This window comes from Daucus carota, chromosome 3 (assembly GCF_001625215.2).
Source record: "Daucus carota subsp. sativus chromosome 3, DH1 v3.0, whole genome shotgun sequence".
Classification (NCBI taxonomy): Eukaryota; Viridiplantae; Streptophyta; class Magnoliopsida; order Apiales; family Apiaceae; genus Daucus; species Daucus carota.
This window is the reverse complement of record NC_030383.2, coordinates 53,332,394-53,353,464: the sequence shown is the minus strand read 5'-3', so window position 1 is coordinate 53,353,464 and position 21,071 is coordinate 53,332,394. Positions and strand designations below refer to the sequence as shown.

General features: G+C 33.5%; 4 protein-coding genes across 4 annotated transcripts; 2 read left to right on the top strand and 2 right to left on the bottom strand.

Annotated features, from left to right (window-relative positions):
* The first annotated feature begins 8,560 nt into the window (after window positions 1–8,560).
* LOC108214602 (short chain aldehyde dehydrogenase 1-like) lies at window positions 8,561–9,843 on the top strand. The gene is made up of 2 exons (XM_017386698.2): window positions 8,561–8,712; window positions 8,777–9,843. The coding sequence occupies exons 1-2, from the start codon at window positions 8,675–8,677 to the stop codon at window positions 9,564–9,566; spliced, it is 828 nt and encodes a 275-aa protein (XP_017242187.1). The 5' UTR covers window positions 8,561–8,674; the 3' UTR covers window positions 9,567–9,843.
* A 154-nt stretch (window positions 9,844–9,997) lies between these two features.
* On the top strand, window positions 9,998–11,303 carry LOC108214603 (short chain aldehyde dehydrogenase 1). The gene is made up of 2 exons (XM_017386699.2): window positions 9,998–10,334; window positions 10,416–11,303. The coding sequence occupies exons 1-2, from the start codon at window positions 10,297–10,299 to the stop codon at window positions 11,203–11,205; spliced, it is 828 nt and encodes a 275-aa protein (XP_017242188.1). The 5' UTR covers window positions 9,998–10,296; the 3' UTR covers window positions 11,206–11,303.
* Window positions 11,304–11,440: 137 nt separating this feature from the next.
* LOC108214600 (phospho-2-dehydro-3-deoxyheptonate aldolase 2, chloroplastic) lies at window positions 11,441–15,981 on the bottom strand. Its single transcript, XM_064089382.1, has 5 exons — window positions 15,384–15,981; window positions 14,547–14,824; window positions 13,843–14,119; window positions 12,397–12,642; window positions 11,441–11,890 (listed from the first exon to the last, which is right to left on the bottom strand). Exons 1-5 carry the CDS (start codon window positions 15,900–15,902, stop codon window positions 11,627–11,629), a joined length of 1,584 nt encoding a protein of 527 aa, XP_063945452.1. The 5' UTR covers window positions 15,903–15,981; the 3' UTR covers window positions 11,441–11,626.
* Window positions 15,982–18,603: 2,622 nt separating this feature from the next.
* LOC108213676 (F-box protein FBW2) lies at window positions 18,604–20,872 on the bottom strand. The gene is made up of 2 exons (XM_017385471.2): window positions 20,283–20,872; window positions 18,604–19,402 (listed from the first exon to the last, which is right to left on the bottom strand). Exons 1-2 carry the CDS (start codon window positions 20,588–20,590, stop codon window positions 18,760–18,762), a joined length of 951 nt encoding a protein of 316 aa, XP_017240960.1. The 5' UTR covers window positions 20,591–20,872; the 3' UTR covers window positions 18,604–18,759.
* Between the last annotated feature and the right edge of the window lie 199 nt (window positions 20,873–21,071).

The window sequence follows — 21,071 nt, the reverse complement described above, 5'->3', positions numbered from 1 at the left end:
ACATTTTTTATTAACAAACAGTATGATATGAAATATAAGTTATGAAAGGTAACGTATGTAAGAGTCATAATGATCGTGTTATGTTATTGGCGATAAGTACGTTATATATGTTAAAGATAATATATACGAATTTGATTAAAAATAAATAAAATCACGCAACAGAAATTATAGCGACGCAGACTATATAAATCTTTTTATTTAGAAACAGAAATAATTTTAAACTTACGGGGGTGTATTCGATTGGGATTTTAATGGATTGTATGTGAATCTGATTTTGTGCGGATTCTTGATAAAATGTGGCAGAGTTGATAGGATTTAGGCACAGTACTTTAAAATCCCATTGATTTTGGTGGGATTTCAAAAAACTTAAAATACACTGAAGGCTGCCACAAAATCCATCATTTTATAAAATCCAAAAAAATCCATCAGCATTTGAATATTATCAGATTTTAATGGATTTTAAACAATACCAATTGAACACCATCGGATTTTAAAGCATAATTTAAAATCCCAGTTGAATACTACCTGATTTTGTAGCATAATTTAAAATTTCAATCGAATACCTCAAGATTTTAATAGATTTCAAACAATCCCAATCGAATACCCTCGGATTTCATGAATGAAAAAAAAAATGCTTTGAAATTCAATCCAATACATCCCTCTTAACCTGAATATGCAGATTATAAAGCTTCCATCCATTCCTTAATTATAAAATTAAGGTGAATATGTTGATGATAGAATTTCCTCCCGTCCTTAATAAAAATTGATAAATAAGTTAAGGAATAATTAACTTTGAAGGAATACATCAATAAAAGAATACATATGTGGTCATAATTCAGTTACATTACTAAAATTATATGCTACAATTATTGCCTATATTGAAAATTGATAATTGCACAAATTATACGAAAAAACATTGTAGTAATATATGCTAAAAGTAGTGAAAATTAAATTAAGTTTGATTACGTTTTCTTATTTGCATATGAATTATAGCTTGCTAGATCCTTTGGAAATTAAAAAAATCTAATATATAAAAACTTCATCATCAAGAACTAAAATTGTGAAGTGAGAAAAGATTTCATTAATCTGAAATTATAACAAAAAATCTTGATTTGCTTATTGAATATAATGTATATGGAAGCCACTATATTTTATACAAAAATGGATTGTAATAATAAATGCCAAAATCATTGAAAATCAAATAAACTTTGCTTATGTTTTCTTATCTACATATAAGTTATAACAGGCTAGATTCAAGTATCTGAAAAGAAATAAGATTGAATCTGTTATAATAAGATTCATATATTATAAAAGAAATATTTATTATAAAAAATATACGTAAATTTATATTTTTTTGGATAATTTAACGTAAGATATATAACCTGATCTAGTCCTCTAACTCTCTAATTTAGTTATCATTCGAGGGACAATCTTTGGCTATAATTTAGGAGAAAGAGATGCATTATCAAATATAATGATTTGCCAATTATTTTTTTGTGGATGATGTGCTTAAATCATGGCTTATTAATTATGCAAGACAACAACATAGGTGATAAAAATAAAGAAAGAACTTGGTCGTTATAATTCACGCTTGTGATAACATTTCAAATAATCTCGATTCCTAATCTTCGACCATAATTTTGGAGAAGAAGATCAATTATAAAATTCAATGATTTTCTTGAAGTTTATAAATTAATTTTAGGTTGATGTGCTAAAATCAAGGCTTAAAATGTCGTTTCAACAAATATGAAATATGGATATGGATATATTTATAGAGTTAAGTTCTATGGAGTACAAAAAAAATTGGAGTATTGGAGTACAAAGTTTGATAAAATGTAATCTAGTCATCTAAATTTCAATTTTTTTTTGTCCAATAATATTTGTAAATACTTGACAACCTGCACATTTTGTTCTGCAACATAAACATCGTGATCAAATGGTAGAATAATTACTTTTATAAATCATAGGACTCTATGTTCTGCAATATAACTAATAAGCAGAACAATAATCTTAATACTTGTTAAAGTTGAAAGATATTAATGATTAATTAACAATTATGTGCAAGACAACTTATAAATGATAGATTATATCAAAATTAGGATAATCAAAGATATTATATAGGATCAAACTAAAAAATTGTGATTTGTACTCCAATACTCCAATGTTTTTATGTACTCCATAGAACTTAACTCAAGTATATTAGTGATCAATAACCATAATTAAGTTGATCATATGTTTCTACAAATAGATTTATGGGAATCTTCAACATAATTGAGTTAAAAATTAATGTTTTTTTATAATTATAACAATAAACTTTATATTTTTCGATATATACTTTACCTATTAAAATAACGTGTCGAAGTATTTTTTTTCTATATTGAAAACGTGCTTGAAAAGTTAAAGCAAATAAATATAGCAATGGTCAAGTGTTAAGTCACATTCAATTCAATGAAAATTAGTCTTAGGAATAAATACGTATATACGATAAATATTTATTTATATAAATAAATAAATATAAATAATTATATATTATATATTATAGAATTAAATACTTATAAGTAAATATACATTTTTGATGTGGACATTTTGATAATTGATACGTTAAATATATTATTTGATCATGGGCTATAATTTTTTAAATCTTGTTACCCATATAAAATTCATATTGCAATGAGTAATCTTGCTATTGTATGAGTAATCAAAGTATATAAAACTAATGACTTGGCATTATATTTATGCAATTTTTTTTATTGACAAAATTAAGGTGTTAAATATACAAAAATACAATTTAAAAATAACCTTGAAGCAGTAAAACGAAAGATTAGATGCAGTAATTTTCTGAATATATGCATAAGAAACCGAACTGTTATAATCAAAAAGATTGTTTCAAATTACACATTAAAATCTCTAAATCTCTTGACATTGATCATCATCATCCGTGAAAGATCGGAGGTTGGTATCCTTCCATCACGAACCTGAAAATAACAATTGAAGTACCAAAAAAACGCAAACCATTACACACTAATGAAGTGCTACCAACCTATAGGAAAACAAACAATTTGAATAGTAAAGGATTACCTCTGCTTGAAGTAGGAAACTTGTGGAAGATCGAGATCAATGTATATACGCGAATACGGTAAATTGGATATACACATTTTACCTGGAAAATACAACGAAATAGATGTTTATATGAATAATTGCATTACCCAGCAATAATTTTAGCAGTAATTTTCTAATTGATACCCATGATGTTGGTAATCCTACTACTTGATATTATTAGAATCCTCAGCAATTCCGTAGGCAGGTGATTATACAGTTGCGCCGTGTTTGCATCAGGTGGCCCAAAAAAGCTTACCGGGTGTCTGGTACTGTGACAATATTAAGGATTAACAATATTAAGGATTAGTGTGAATCACAACTTCCACTTCCTATTTCTTAAATCATATATTATATTAATATATGTTGTTATATTGTTATATAATTATATAAATATATATATATATTTTTACACAATTGTAAAATATATAATTTTATATAATTTTAAATAATTACACAACATATGGAACATATAACATAATTATCATTGCCTGATTGTTGCTACTGGTATCGGTAACATAATAACACATAGAAATAAATACTACCTTCCATCAGAGACTACAAACTTTACAACTTCTCTCGGAACATGGATGGTCTGAAGAGTCTGTATTGGTTGAAGGTTTTCAAGAACTCCAATAATGTCTGCAGAATAATTTTTAAACTGTCATATCATCACAATCAAAACCAATTGTAATAATTAACTAATCATGAAAATTTAATATTTATAAAATCGTGTTACAATATCGTAAAATGTAATTTTTATGCTTACTACAGTATAACAACCTGGTGAAAAAATTGGTGTATGTTCCTGAAAAGGATCGACTGAATACGGATTCAGATCTTGAAGAGGAACAAATTCAAACTTATGATCCGGAATCACACCATCATCGCTCAACACAGTGACCACGGTTGATGGAAGTAGAATGATCCTTTTTTCCGCACTCACAGACCGATAATAACCAAATGCCGGTCGCACAACCATCTTGTTTATAAGGTATAAACCGCCTTCGCGATATATATCACGAAACAATTCCCAAACATCCGGCCTAACAGTGGCACTCATGTGATTGTTCTGTAATTGTAAAATAATTTGTATAGAATAACGCATAACACATATAAATAATAATAAATTTATGAAAAAACGTATCAGCACATATCATACCTGACAGTCAAGAAGAATTAAATGATGCAAACTAATGTCACCATTTTGTCTTTTCGCTGCCCAAATTCGTGTTGCTCGTACTTTTATGATCCAATCTGTCTGGGACTCGTTGACCAATGCAATATGTTGATGGTCCTCCATAGCAAAGAAAAAGATCAGCTTAAAGAATTTTTGTAGAAAATATAAGATAATTACAGAGGATGTGTATTGTCAGATGATCGATGAAAAATAAAGACCAAGATACCTATATTTATATCATAGCTTTTCAAATAATGCAAGTGTTTGAATGATGCAAGTGCATGAGTCAAGAGATGATTTACAATCAGTAAAGTGTATATACACGTGTACATAATTTTGGGCTATAATTGAGGAGAAGAAGGTGCATTATTAGATACAATGATTTTTTTGTAGTTTATCAATTATTTTGTCGATGATGTGGTGAAATCAAGGCCGTAGGACAACAACATGGTTATAAAAATCACATTTTTGGAGTTATAAAATTTAATAAAATAATATAAAAATTTTGGAGTTCAAATTACAGAATATGCATATTTCGTAGCTGTCACCATTGTTTTGCAACTTGTAAGCACTAATCTGTAACTTATTCGAGATATGCAAACATAGCAACCAAAGAAAAAAAGATATAATAAAGATACATCATGATAATTGAAAGCAAGAAGTTCAACTTTCAAAAGACAAACATAGTAAAACCGCGCATTACAAAAAAAACCAACTTAGAATCTTATTTTGATTTGAAGAGAAATTGTAAAATATATCTCGAATTTTAAAATTTTAGGAAATTTTATATTTATTTTTGAATAATTTATCGTAAGATATATAACTTGATCTAGTCCTCTAACTCTCTAATTTAGTTATCATTTAAGGGACAATCTTTGGCTATAATTTAGGAGAAAGAGATGCATTATCAAATACAATGATTTGTCAATTATTTTTTTGTGGATGATGTGCTTAAATCAAGGCTTATTATGTAAGACAACAACATAGGTGATAGAATTAAAAAAAGAACCTGGTTGTTATAATTCACGCTTGTGATAACATTTCAGATAATCTCGATTTCTAATCTTCGACCATAATTTCGGAGAAGAAGATCAATTATAAAATTCAATGATTTTCTTGAAGTTTATAAAAAAAATTTAGGTTGATGTGCTAAAATTAAGGCCTAAAATGTAGGAAAAAACATGTGCGATAGAAAGATACAATGAATCTGGTCGTTAGAAGTCATGTGTGTGGTGTCTTTTCAACAAATATGGAATATGGATATGGATATATGTATATTAGTGATCAATAACCATAATTAAGTTGATCATATGTTTCTCCAAATGGATTTATGAGAATCCTCAACATAATTGAGTTACAATTAATTTTTTTATAATTATAACAATAAACTTTATATTCTTCGATATAAACTTTACCTATTAAAAATATTAAAAATAACGTGTAGAATTACTTTTTTTTCTATATTGAAAACGTACTTGAAAAGTTAAAGCAAATAAATATAGCAATGATCAAGTGTTACGCCACCTTCAACTCAATGAAAATTAGTCTTAGGAATAAATACATATATACGTCAAATATTTATATAAATAAATAAATATAAATAATTATATATTATATATTATAGAATTAAATACTTATAAGTAAATATAAATTTTTGATGTGGACATTTTGATAATTGATACGTTAAATATATTATTTGATCATGGGCTATAATTTGTGAGAGGAAGATTCTATATCAATCTCAGTGACATAGTTGAAATTTATCAATTATATTGTAGGATGAGGTGCTAAAATCAAGGCCCAGATTATGGGAGAACAAAATAAGAGAAACAATTACAACGAACCTGGAACTGATAATTAAAATATTAAAATAAACAATGTATCTCCAATAGATTTGTTGATAAACTGTTACATCAAGATTGTGATTAAGAATACGTTGGGTAAATATCCTTATTCAAATGAAACAGAATCATCACAACTCCTTAACAAAATGATAATCTATTTATTTTTAATTTAAAAGGGCAACCTATAGAAATATTCCATGACTCAAGGAATGTAATCTTATATAGAAGCAGATAACGTGCGATTGCAGATTTTTATCTACGGATTCTGGTCTTCATCTTCTGCCAACCTAAGACATGAAAACAACACGACTTAGTATGATCATTTTTTATATTAGTGATATTGTGATATTTATGAAACAATTTATGAAATAAATTTATAATTAAAAAAATAACTTATTGAACCTCTGCCTCAATTCAGTAACATCATGATATTGGAGATTAATGTAAATCTTTGAGCCAGGCAAGTTGGTGATGTGGATTCTCTTTGAAAATGGTGACAGATCATTACACCCATGAATGTGATCAACGAATCATATATGGATTGAAAATAAAGTTCAAGAGTGAAAGATGTTTACCTCCAAAACGACTAATTCTTACACATGCAAGAATAACTATTATCTAATTCTGAAGATCATGGCCGTATAGTTATTCAGTGTTTTCGTTTGGTGGCCCAAAGAAATGAACCGGGATTGAGATCCTTGTAAAAACCCAAACGAATCACTACATGTTACAGTAAAAAACTTAATTCGTCCAATATAGTATAGTTGACAGAAAATGATAGTAATTAGCACGTGATAGAGCTTTCGAAAAAAATAAACCTGCCATCGGATATAGAGAAACGGACGACATGCTTGTCAATATTACTTGACCTTATAATCCGGATAGGTTGTAGCGCATGAAGAACTCCCACCACATCTGCTCGAAACATCAATATATTGTTTACTTGATATAGTACATAAGGTATTATAATGTATAAAATTGTCCATACCTGCTGCATAACATGGCTTGTACTCTGGATCATCAGATTCAATAAGTTCCTCTAGAATGGACAGTGGTGCAATTTCAAACTTATGCAAACGAATAGCAAAGTCGTCGACGGGAATAGCATTAATGGTGGTGGTCTGGATCAATAAAATACATTTGTTAATTCTTACTGGCCTAAGACGGCCCTGAGGAGGAAGCATCTGGAAATTCCTTATAATGTATAAACCTCCCTCAAGCACATTAGGATTGATTTGATTCCATATTTCTGGCCTTACAATTGCGTGAATGTGCATGTCCAGCAAATTTGGGACAGTTTTCAAATGTAAAGCAACACTTCGACCATGCAAAAAAAGGGAAAAAGACGCTTACCAAACAATCCAGAAGAATCATATTGTGCCTAACAACATTGCCTTGATTATCAAGTGTCGGCCACATCCTTGTAACCCTCACCTTAAGTGTCCATGTCAGCTTACTTGTGTCAATAGAGAAGATATGTTCGTGGAAGCTCATCACTGGAAGAGATTATATGTAAAAATGCGGGGTCAGTATATAGAAAGCACTCAAGAACATAGTAACTATGACAAAAAAACACACAACCTGTATGATTGGCGTGTCCTGCAGGAGCCTTGGAGAAAGATGACAATTCTGCATCTTTATTTATAGCATTGATGTATTAAAGGAGGAAACACGGTCAAAACCACTGATTTTGCATGTCTGATCATGCATTCCTTCTGTATTCAATCGGAAGGATATCACAGCTGCTTCAACTAAATTGTATAAAGATATGTAAAGAAAGATTTAGAGTAGAAGCAGCTCATAATTTGATAATTTTGTCGTGCTAATTGATAATAACAAAGATATCAAGTATTTAAATTAGAAGGAATGTTGAAGAAGATCACTGATGATTGATATTCTTTGCAATGAAAAGGAACTCACAAATAAAAACATCGTATCACTAATGGATATTCTAGTCAATAATATCAGTAAACATGATTTTCTATATAAAAATTTGTTTGATAACATACCAAAAATCTCATCTCATTATGATTGGGACATCATTTGTTTTGTGTCACATATGATTTTTTGTATTCCTTTTAGAATATACTGAAATTTAGGTATAAATTTTATTTTGAAAACATACCAAAAATAATTAGACTTGTCATACAAAAAGCGTAATGAGTGGCATGATCGAAGGAACAACATTAAATGCAACGCTCCTGATATGGCAGGAACATGCTGCATATCCAGTGGAAATCGGGTGGGTCGCATAAAAACCCGAAATATGCTTTCATAGTGTTAATTTGAATGAGAAAGCTGCTGGGTCAATCCGGAGCTTAACGGGTTGATCCAAGAGAATGTGAAATTACCAAAGCAGCCTTAAAAAATGACTCATGCTTTAAGAATTATATAGATTTGTAGCTTTTTAATATAAACTAATGAAGGAAAATGAAAGCTACTTTTAAGCTGATGCTTCTCATAAACGCACACCTTGGCTTAACAGTTGAAAATGAAATTTGGACTAGTTTATTTCGCGTAGCAGCAGAGGTGATTGCAACCCATACTCATAATCATGAAACTTTCTTCACTGCTAGCTCCCGTTGCCAAAAGGTAACCTACCTTACCAAGTCCCAAGCATCTATGCGGTATGAATATATTGCTTCTTTTTTTGCAGGTTAGAGGGTAAAGTAGCTGTAATCACTGGTGGTGCTGGATGCATCGGTGGAGCCACGGCGCGTCTCTTTGCGCAACATGGTGCCAAGGTGGTGATTGCTGATGTTCAAGACCAACTAGGCCATTCCCTATGCAAACACCAAGATGACCTTTCTTTTGTTCACTGTGATGTTACTAATGAATCAGATGTCGAAAATCTGGTTGATTCTGTCATGGCCCAACACGGTAAGCTTGACATTATGTTTGCTAACGCTGGTGTCACAGGCTTCAATGATCCAAGGATTTCAATAACAGAGTACCAAGATTTCAAGAACGTGTTTAATGTAAATGTTTTTGGTGCATTCTTGTGCGCCAAGCACGCGGCTAGAGTCATGGTTCCTGCCAGGAGAGGCAGCATTTTGTTCACTTCAAGTGTTGCGTCTGTCACTTATGGAGATGTTCCACATGTCTACTCTGCTTCAAAGCACGCGGTCTTGGGCCTGGCCAAGAATTTGTGTGTGGAGATGGGGAGTCACGGGGTACGAGTCAACTGTGTGTCTCCGTTTGGAGTGGTGACTCCCATGCTGATGCAAGGGCTGGGAATGAGTGATAAGGGGAAGGTGGAGGAGTTTGTTGCAGGTATTGCGAATCTGAAGGAGGCAACGGTGGAGGCAGAGGATGTCGCGGCTGCTGCGTTGTACTTGGGAAGCGATGAGGCCAAGTATGTGAGTGGTATGAACCTTGTAGTGGATGGAGGTTACAGCACTACAAATGTTGCTTTGAAACAATCCTTCCAAAAGATGTCAATTTAAGATGAAGTTTCTTATTTTATGTATTTTCATCTGGTTTCCCATTCATATGATGTTTCCTGGCACTAGGTCACATACTCAAGCTACAAATTGTCCTGCTCACTGGCCTCATACAATGAGGTAGCTTGAATCTCATAATTTTCAGATCTCATTCATATAATTAGGGTGATTATTCCAGCCTTGTTATTGGGATCTTGTAAAAAACTAAGTATTTCATTTGGATCCATCTTCTAGGGCAGTGTTTTTCTTTCTTATTAATGATCAACTGGCTGTGTAGATATGATAGTTTTTTGGGTAGTTGCAACAACTGATTTGTTTTTTATGATTGTTTTAAAGGTGTAATTTGTAGACCATCCCAGACCCAACACGTTATGTAAACAATAAAACCACACTAGTGACTCTTCAAGCTCAAGTGTAGAAAAAATTTCCCACACTAATTGCAGTTTCTTTGTGTGTTCCGGAACATCCAAATGTTTATTTATTCTACAAATGTTTGTTTATTCTACAAATTTTGGACTTTCAACTATATCTACTTCCGTATCTTATTTAAAATACAATGCTTATCAGAAGTGTATTAAAAAATGGGTTCCATCATAATTTGCTCTGCACCAAGTTGACAGCAAGAACATTAACAGTTATGAGTAGCTTGTTCTGTGAAATATATATAAGTTGCATCTACCATCTATTTTGTAGCTGCAAGTTAATTTGTAGAGATATCTAAGCTCCCTGAATCATGAAACTTTCTTCACTGCTAGCTCCCGTTGCCAAGAGGTAACCAATCTTACCATGATTGATGATCCACTCATCCAAGCACTAATTTATGTACGAGTCACCGGAGTTGTGATTTTGCAGGTTAGAGGGTAAAGTAGCTGTAATTACTGGTGGTACTGGATGCATTGGTGGAGCGACGGCCCGTGTCTTTGTGCAGCATGGTGCAAAGGTGGTGATTGCTGGTCGTCAAGACGAACTAGGGCGATCTCTGTGCAAAGACCAAGATGATCTTTCTTATGTCCACTGTGATGTTACTAATGAATCGGATGTCCAAAATTTGGTTGATTTCACCGTCACCAAGCACGGTAAGCTTGACATTATGTTTGCTAACGCTGGCATCACAGGTCTGCCTGATCCAAGAATATCAGCCACAACATATCAAAATTTCAAGAGTGTGTTCGATACTAATGTGCTTGGTGCATTCTTGTGCGCCAAACACGCGTGTAGAGTCATGGTTCCTGCAAGAAGAGGCAGCATTTTGTTCACTTCAAGTGTTGCATCAGTAGTTCATGGAGATGTCCCGCATGCCTACTGTGCTTCAAAGCACGCGGTCTTGGGTCTGGCGAAGAATTTATGTGTGGAGATGGGGAGTCACGGGGTACGAGTGAACTGTGTGTCTCCATTCGGAGTGGTGACTCCAATGCTGATGAAAGGCCTGGGAATGAGTGACAAGGAGAAGGTGGAGGATTTTATTGCAGAAATTGCGAATTTGAAGGAGGCGACGGTGGAGGCAGAGGATGTAGCTGCGGCTGCATTGTACTTGGGAAGCGACGAGGCCAAGTACGTGAGTGGTGTGAACCTTGTAGTGGATGGAGGCTACAGCACTACAAATATTGCTTTGAAGGAATCACTCAAGAAGATGTCATTCTAAGATCACTTGTTCCATTCATGTAATAGTCTATTGAACATAAAAGTCCAGATTCTTAACGCAGACTTAAAGCTATATAATTTCGAGTTATTTTTTGATCAGTTCCTGTTTTTTTATGTCACTTCCGGATGTAAGTGATTGGGTCAGACACCTATTTAGAAATATGAATCTCTCATCTGTTCAGATTTCTAAAACTCCCTAATAGAGAATTATGTTTCCTACAAAGTTAACACACAGATGAACATAACATATTTCTTTTAGCCATTGGCTATAGTGGACTTCTATCAAAATCGTCAAGCAAAAAGGCAAAACATTAAACTTTGGCCATCCAGATTGAATTGGATAGTCAATCACAAAGCCTCCAATTTTTCCTTCATACTCGCTCAACAAAAAGTAATACAAGAGATATATTTATAGAGCAAACCTAAATACTTGGAAAGAGTGAATTTGGAGATTTAATTCTCCTCCTCCTGAGTCGTTCAGCAACGATAAAGGCTAGCTCAAGGGACTGTGATGCGTTGAGTCTTGGGTCACAGTGGGTGTGATAACGGGCACTCAAGTCATCATAAGTCACAGTTCGTGAGCCACCAATGCACTCGGTCACATTCTGACCTGTCATCTCCAGATGGATACCTCCCGCATAGCTGCCTTCTTGCTCATGCACATCAAAGAAAGCTCGCACCTCACTCTGCCACAACACAATAAACATCATGTTAAATTATATTATAGCACACATACACAGTTGCACAGTTAATTCTGGTCATATGAAATCTATAGATGAAATAATAATTCAAGTGTTTCTAGCCCAACAAGTCCGCATATGATAAATCATATTTATGGAAAGATATAACATTTTATTCTATAATCTATATGATTTTCTAACAAATGATAAACATTTGTAACGAGCATATAAGCATTGTGTCTTGCTTACACGAACAGGCTCAACTTGAGTGTTAGGTAGTTATTGTGTTGTAAACGTCGATATCTTGTAGATACAACCCTAACAATACCATTACACCTACTTCTTAGTAAGTTTGTAAGATAGTATGAGTAATCACTTTCCATATAGGTGACGTAATTTCCTAGCGGTTCAATGTTAAAATTAGGATTGAGGGAAAATATCAATAGTTTATCGGAAACTAGAAAAATTTTAAATCAAAATGATAACAGGAAGTTGTTTCGAAGAGACTATACCAGGATTGCATCAAATGGCCTTGTTTTGTGTCCGCTGGGTGCTTGTATGGTATTTCCATGCATTGGATCACAGACCCATGTCAAAATTTGTCCTGCTCCCCGCACTGCCCTGATCAAATGAGGAAGCTTGACTCTCATATTTTCAGCTCCCATTCTCACAATTACCGTGATCCTTCCAGCCTTATTATTAGGATTTAAAATTTCAACAAGCTTAACTAGTTCATTTGGATCCATCTTCTGGCTCACCTGTGAAACATGTTCCAATAATTATCTTTTGAATGGTACAAATAAACACCACAAGACCAAGGCACAAAAACTGAACAAGGAAACTTTAGCACTATAACTGGACCACATACAATAGCCACTTTATTCATTCAAATTTTTAGGTTGGCATGGTTGTTCAGGTAACTTGGTCTAGATTGGCATACTGTTGTTTCAACCAGCAGTGCTTAACCTATCATTACGCAAAAGCCGTGAATGAACCGAAAACGATTTAAAACTAAGGGTATATAGATGCACAAGCTCACGAGTAACTAAGCAATGTCCTAATTACCGATTGTTATGGGTTGATTTATGAAGTTTTTTATCTTCAGTTCTGCATTATGAGAAATATGCCAGATAAATACAATTACCATTCAACACTGAGCTTATATATATACGGAATACCACATCAAGTTCAATACATGTGTACATGAGTATATTAAAGTTTTCGTTGGGTTACTTGTGGCAGATCCTAACACCATCCTTATTAGTTCAGTTACCAACATAAAGAAAAAAAATTCACAGCCACATGTATAAACAGACGACCGAAGGCTACAAAATCTAGGTGGAAAGAGGATAAGAATACAAAGATGTAAATCTGAATGTAATCACGTATGAAATGTTAAACTACAGTGGCATTTACAAATCATGAGAACACCAATAAAATTTGAAGATATAACCTTCTGGTTACGCAGAATAAAAGTTGGTTACTATATATGTTTCATGGCAACTAATAAAAACATGCAAGTTGACATACTTTGCTGACAGTATAACTTGACAAGACTGAAAAATGTAGTGTCTTCATACCCTTGATTACTTATTAGTGGATCTAGTGGATTCTAAAGAAAGACATGTTCCTGTTATTAAAAATTGTAGTTTTAGTGCCACATATATAATATATTAATATGGCCAAAGCAGTGACTAAAATTCCGTTGGCACTTTCAATATACAGCTTAGAACCAATAGAATTAAATAGGAGTGGACTGTTGGGTTTAGATGTTGATGACAGTTAAACAAAACTATTTGTCAGATGGGAAGTGGAAACATTAGAGTGCTTCCCAATATCTCCTTGTTCAAAAATAGTCAAAGCGAGTGCAATAACAAAAACGAGTAACCTTATATAACTGTCAATGACTATATTCTAGGTAGCTAATCAATCAAATAACTAGAAGCACAAATTGATACCTTAATACCAAGGGGATTAGAAATTCCTCGTAAGAACTCTACATGTGCCCCATCTAGTTGCCTAGTCCGTTCCCCAACCCATACCATATGAGCAGAACAATCATAGTAAAGGCCAGTGGTTGAATCCTCTCTAGTGAGGGCTTGCTCAAAAGGTAAATGCAAACACTCGTGGGATGTCCAAAAGTTAGTTGTTGCCATGATAGGGTGGTCCGGGGTGATTCCTGCTGCAGCCATGAATCCCAAAGCCTCGTCAACCCTGTGAGCTAATTCCTGGTACCTGTGAATCATCAGAACATGAAACTGCAAGCTTTAGATGGATCTGGAACCTTACAATAACCATTATGTAGTTAATTTGTAAAACCATATTCATTGAATCATATAAGAAGTTAAAGTGTAAATAAACAAAAAGAATTGTCATTAACATTGAATTCAAGCATTAATGTAATATGATGGCAGAAAAACCTAAAGTTAATAGAACAAATATAATGTTATATTGTGCTGATAGAGGAGTGAACATGACAAGTAATCCTTGTCTAGATTAACATACAACTCAAATCACCCAACCCTCAATTGTAAACGAGTTTGGTTTAACTACATGAATCCGGAGCATTTTCTAGTAAAGATATAGCCACATATTCATGACCCACAAAAAGCACAAGCAAATAGAAACATAAAAAACAAAGAGTTTTATGTTCTCAACTTACCTGTCTCCTTGCTCACTGTTCTCTACAAAGTCCAGATTCCATTGAGTGACTCTCTGCATTGCAGCATAACCTCCAGTCGCAAAAGCCCTCAAAAGGTTAAGAGTTGCCACAGCTTGAGTATAGGCCATCACTAGTCTTTCAGGGTCCGGAGTTCTTGATTTTAAATCAAAAGCATCTCCATTTATGTTGTCTCCTTTGTAACTTGGCAATTTGACTCCATTCTTCTCCTCAAAGGGGTCTGATCTAGGCTTGGCAAACTGACCAGCCATCCTTCCAACCTAGACATTTAAATAAAAATGATTCAGCACTCCTTAATTTTAAACCCGCCACATTTTGCTTTTCCTTCTTATTTAATTTGTTTTGGCAAAGTTTATCAGCTTCGACCTTTGCTACTTTTAAAGTATGACAGATTACAGCCCTTAACTCTGAAATTTGCTACTTTTCGACAACTTATGTTGTGTTAAAATCCAAACATATTACTTTTCTACAAAAAACATCAAAAAGTAGAAGTTCAAAGAATTGGGATAGATGGAATAGTACATTTGGGGGTAATCCAATATGTTCATTCTTCAACACTCATCTCAGCAAACAATTCATTTTTATGCATATCTTTTACAGAGACACACAGATATGACAAAGAAAAGAATGGTAGATCATTCTTTATTTGGCAATAAATATTATTAATCCCTTGCTCCTGTCCAAACATCAATTACTTAACACGAATTTCGAATACCATTTGCCAAAACATAAACAACTTAATCCGGGATTTAGAAAGTATTCGACAAGGGAATACGTTAAATGACCCAACTAATTGGCAATACAATACGGGATAATTACCTTAATAACAGGCATCTGGCCACCAAACATAAGAACAACACTCATCTGCAGAAGAATTCGAAAAGTGTCACGAATATAAGTAGCACTAAACTCCTTAAAACTCTCCGCACAATCCCCACCTTGCAACAGAAAAGCCTTCCCCATAGCCGCCTCCCCTAATCTCTCTTCCAGCATCCTCGCCTCCCCTGCAAACACTATTGGCGGGAAACTCTCCAGCTTTTTAAGCACTTTTTCGAGCTCATTCTCATCTGGGTATTCAGGAAGTTGCAAGGCCTTCTTGCTCTTCCAGCTATCCACGCTCCATCTCAATGGGCTTGTTGGTTTGGTTGTGTGAACGGCTGAGATGGAACGATGGTGGGGGACCCTGTGAGAAGATGGGGCTGTTCTTGATCTGAAACAAGATGATGATAAACATGGAGATGAGGCGATGAGGCTTGTTGTAATTGCCATTTCAGTTGTGATTCGAGAGATTTTTGGATTTGGATGTCGACAAATTAAACACAGAGATGCATCTGACATGTTCAGTTGCGGCTCGGTTGTCGCATAATATCGGCCTTGTGTAACTCAGATTTTTATTTTTTTTCCTTGATTTTATTTTGCCATAATAGTTTTAGGCACCTGAGATACCGAATCGAAATTGAAAAACTTACGAGCGGATGTGTTTCGGTTTAATGCTAATTTTCTGAAAATTCGCTATATTCAATCTAGATTGAATAAGTTAAAATAAAAATCATCGACTTTGATTCCTAAAAATATATTTATGTCTAGGGGTGTAAATGAGTCGAGCCGAGCCGAATTCTAGAGTGCTCGTGTATCGTTTGTTAAAAAATTAGCGAACTCGAACTCGAGCTCGAGTTTGGATCAAGCCAATAATACTGTTTGAGTATCGACTCATTAAGGAACAATTCTGTTCACGAACGGCTCGCGAACCGCTCACGAGCTATGTCACGAGCTTTTGCTCACGAACCGCTCATTAACTTACGCTCACGAACATGTCTCACAAATTTTTGCTCAACAACCGCTCATTAATTTTGTTCACGAGCTTGTTTAATAAATTTTGTTAACGAGCTAGCTTATGCTCATAAATTTATATACGAGCTTGTTTGTTATTTAATTTAATTAAAAAAATAGATTAAAATTCTAACAATATTTTAATTTATGCTCTAAAGAATCATAAATTCATAATAAATCATCCATTAATAAAACTCCCACATCCACGAGCCATGTTCACGAGCCAAGTTCACGAACTCATAATTCGAACTTGTTCGCGAACTATCGAGTCGAACTCAACTGTGCTCAAGTTCAGCTCGTTTATAAAACGAACCTTAAAATTGTGCTCAAGTTCAGCTCGTTCATGAATTGAACCAAAATCGAACTGAGCTTTTCTCGAACCGAACACCGAGCGGTTATCGAGCGTATTAATTCATTTACAGCCCTATTTATGTCCATAATAATCTAGTCATATATAATATAATTCTTATATACACCATATATTTTTATATATATCTTAAAATTATAAATATTATATCTAATTTTTAACTTTAGTTAGATTTATATAAATAAAGAGATATTGATTAATTGATATATTTCTTTGATAAAAAAGAAATTTTAGTTTTATTTATTATATAGGTTGTTTCATAAAACAAATTCGATTCATTTTGATTCAGATAAATAAATAAATTTTATTTTTGGTATATTCGGTTGTACAAAGTTTTTGACAGAATAGGCTGAATGATCAACCCACATCTTGAATAATACATATTTTTATTATCTATTTATATGTATATATGTTACAAATAATAATTTTATTTTTATATTTATTAATTATTTTTATTTTTGCTAAATAAACTATTTATATATTATAACCAAGAAAATGCATAAAATTGAGTGAAGTTTGATAAAAAGCAGGTAAAATGGTGGGATTAATTAATATTTACCAATAAATTTGAGATAGTCGGATAAATAGTAGGTGTAACAATGTTTTATATTATTATTAAGTAATGAAAGAAGGATAATGCTACATACCCAAAATAATTTCCAACTCTTTTTATCGAGTCCGGATCCTCTATCTCTTTTTTGTGTCCTCTTGTATGTCCCCTCTTTTCTATTGGTCAGTTCCTTACTCTGCACGTGAATTATAATTTCTTTTTATTCTTTCTCTGATAGTTTTTCACCGTTAAACTTTTTCAAATTTATATAACCTACATTTTTATTATTGAAATATATTTTATTTATTTTTTTATAAAAAAACATGTTGAATATAAGATCTATTTTAATATAATAATATATACCCAAATGTTGCATTTTTTAAACTAGAAAAGTAACAAGTATGTGTATAAAATATATAAACTGATTTCATCCTACACATAATAACAAGACCCCCTTGCATGCACACTAATATTTTTAGCTAAAATTAGAATTAAAAAATATAAATGATTAGAATTATATCATTTATATTTTTTTATTTTTTTTGCCACATATCATTTATATTTTTAATATCACTGAAATAATTAAAAAAAACATTAATTTATTATTAAATATCAAATTGACTGATTTTATTTACAAGGCTAATTTTAATTATAAAACTAGTGTGCATGCAGGGGGCCTCGTTATTATTTGTGGGATGAAATTCTAATTTATATTTTTTATACACATATTTTATATTTTAATAATAAAAATGTAGGTTATATAAATTTGGAAAAGTTTAACTGTGAAAAACTATCAGAAAGAGAAACTATAATGCACGTGCAAGGAACTGACCAATAGAAAAGAGGGGACATACAAGGGGACACAAAAAGGAGACAGATGATCCGGACTCCTTTTTATCATGCTAGGTATTTCATTTGTCCCAAATTTTTTTACCAAATGATGTATTGAAATTTGATTGGTTGCATTGCCCCCATAATAGTGGGAACAAATTCTTTTATGATACATTTATGTTCACAGAGTGAACGGGACCCGGACCTGCTTTTTCACAAAAGATATGTTCTAGATTCTTTTCCGATCAGATTAAACAGAATTTTGGAGTTTGGTACTTGTATGCATCCGGGGGATCGAGTGGTCACTCTACTGAATCTGACCCCTCCTCACTTGTGTTTTGCGTATGAAGGGATCAACTTATAATGTGTTGTCTTCTCTTTCTTTATCCAACTCCAACTCCCAGCATACCATCAATTAAAGTAACAATGTTGATCCATATATCTGTTTTACTCATTCACAGATAACCCGATGCTAACTCAAAACACAAGATTACAAGCATATAAATTGGCATCAATAGTTATGCACTCCAACAGTCTAATACATAAATTGGTGATTTAAAGGATCAAATGGGTGCTAAAATCAAATCATTTTATGTGAGTGATTATTATTATCAGACTCAAGGGGATTGCGGCCAATCAAATCCAGCATCCTGGGCATCAAGACCATTGTAAAACCACATTTCCACATTATCAATACTATGTTCATCTTCTGAAATCCCATCCCTGTAATTATCCGCGTCACCAGCAACAAAATTCCATGCCAGATATCCAGAACAAGTAGAGTAATCAGAGCAACCTTCCCAACTACTTACGTCAGGACTGTGATCGACGACAAGGGGTCCAACAACCTCTAGTCCAGGGAAGTTATGAACAAGTTTCGTGTCAAGACTGACATTCCAACATCCTCGAACATCCAGTAGTTTGAGCAGCCTACAGTTTGTTAGTATCTCGACTACACTATAAGTACTGACAAGCAGATAGGCGATCTCAAGGTGCTCGAGTTGAGGCATCGTGGCAGCTATGGCAAGAGCCTCATCGTCTTGGGAGATCTTTCCTATTACCTCCAGTGGGTGCATTATTCTGCGCAATTTACTGAGAAACTGACAGTGCTTTCCGATAACCTCTAGACCCGGGGCTCCAATATGAATGCAGTAACTCAAATCCAAGTAGGTGATTGAAGAGAACTTCCCAGCAACTTGTTTCATCATGGAGTCACTTATCGTACTTCTTGGGATGCGTAAAGTCCGAAGAGTCTTGGCACTAGCAACCAATGCAAGACAGGAGTAAACAATGACCCAAAAAGACAAATTTTATTTTCTCACAAAGCCTAGAACAAAAATGTGTAGTTTACTAGTAATAAGTACTACGAGGTGTTTAAGTTTGCGAGTTAAATAAATTAGTTCCAGAACAAACTGTAGCTTTTTGGAACTACAACAGACCATTGAATTTATGAATATCATCTTCCATGAAATGAATCAACTCTAGAGTTTTAAGTTCATAGCGCAAGTATCAGTCAGGACGATAAATTCTATTACGCACACTAATGAATTTCCACATTACTAAGAGAGTCAATTGCTATATGCAGACTGCAGTGGCAGTCTGCATACCGAGGACATAATGATAATCATACTAATATAATATGAACAAGCCTAAATGCCCTTTTAACCTCAAATTTGGGGTGTGTACTGATACGCCCTTAATGTTTTAACTCGGTCGATTCAACCCTTCAAGTATCCGATATTGTTCCGATTAGCCCTCATATCAAAAAATGGTATATAACGGATGGACAATCATGACATTTCACACTCGTGAGGGTTAAAAAGACACTAAACATTGAGGATTAAAAGGATTAAAAAACACATTTAATGTATTTTTTAAGGGTTAAAAGGAACATCTAATGTATTCTAATTAGGGATTAAAAGAAACGAGCAAACTTTATTTTTAATAGTAATTGTCAAGTTTACGCTCCGTGATATACCCTTTTTTGATTTTATCCTGGTATGAGGACTAATCGGAACATATCAGATACTTCGACGGTTGAATCAGCCGAGTTAAAACCGCATCAGCACATACTCCCAAACATTGAGGGTTAAAAGGGTATTAAGCCTATGAACAATGAAGTAGTGTTTTATGGACTTACTGGACTGAAATGAAGCTATACATTCGATCAGTGGAGAGGCCAGTAACACAGAGTTTGCGGAGTGAACCACAGCTACGTCTGATAAGCATTTGAAGCATTCTGTCAATGTTTTCAGGCGGCTGATATCGACTCCATTCTTCAATATCTATTTGTTGCCAGCAATAAGGCCCCATGACTGCTCTTCCCCATGATTTGCACACCCTTGGGACAACAGTGAGCACTTCCTGAAGGGAAAGTTTATCGAATATAAGGCCAAGTGCATCAGGTAATAGTTCATCCCAACATCTCACATTGCATCCTTTTTCCATTTGCTTCTCTTCTTTCTCAATTTTGCTTCTTTTTTGCTGTCAACAAGTAAAACCGAAACAACGGAATTACAACACAGACAACTAGACAAGCAACTATGGAACAGATGAATGAAAGAAATATGTAAAATATATAGATCAGATGAATGAGAATATAATTAAACAAGAAGTTTCCGAATGAGAGGCTAAGGAACAGCTAGAACTGAAGAAAACAAATCAAGTAGAGAGTTAAAATGAGCAAGCAGACTGCAGAGAGAGTAACGATTATATACATATGATTGCACAAGAAAACAATGTTGTGGATGTTTAAGAAGAGAAGTTGGTGGATTCTGTATTCTTTTGTCTACCCGGTCTATTTTAGAGCAAGCCCAACAATGTTTTAACTGAAGTCTTAACTATAATATAAAAATTATGTCCTATTAATTTAGAATATATTTGACCAATTTCAACTTCAATAATGTATATTTTTCATTATTATATATTT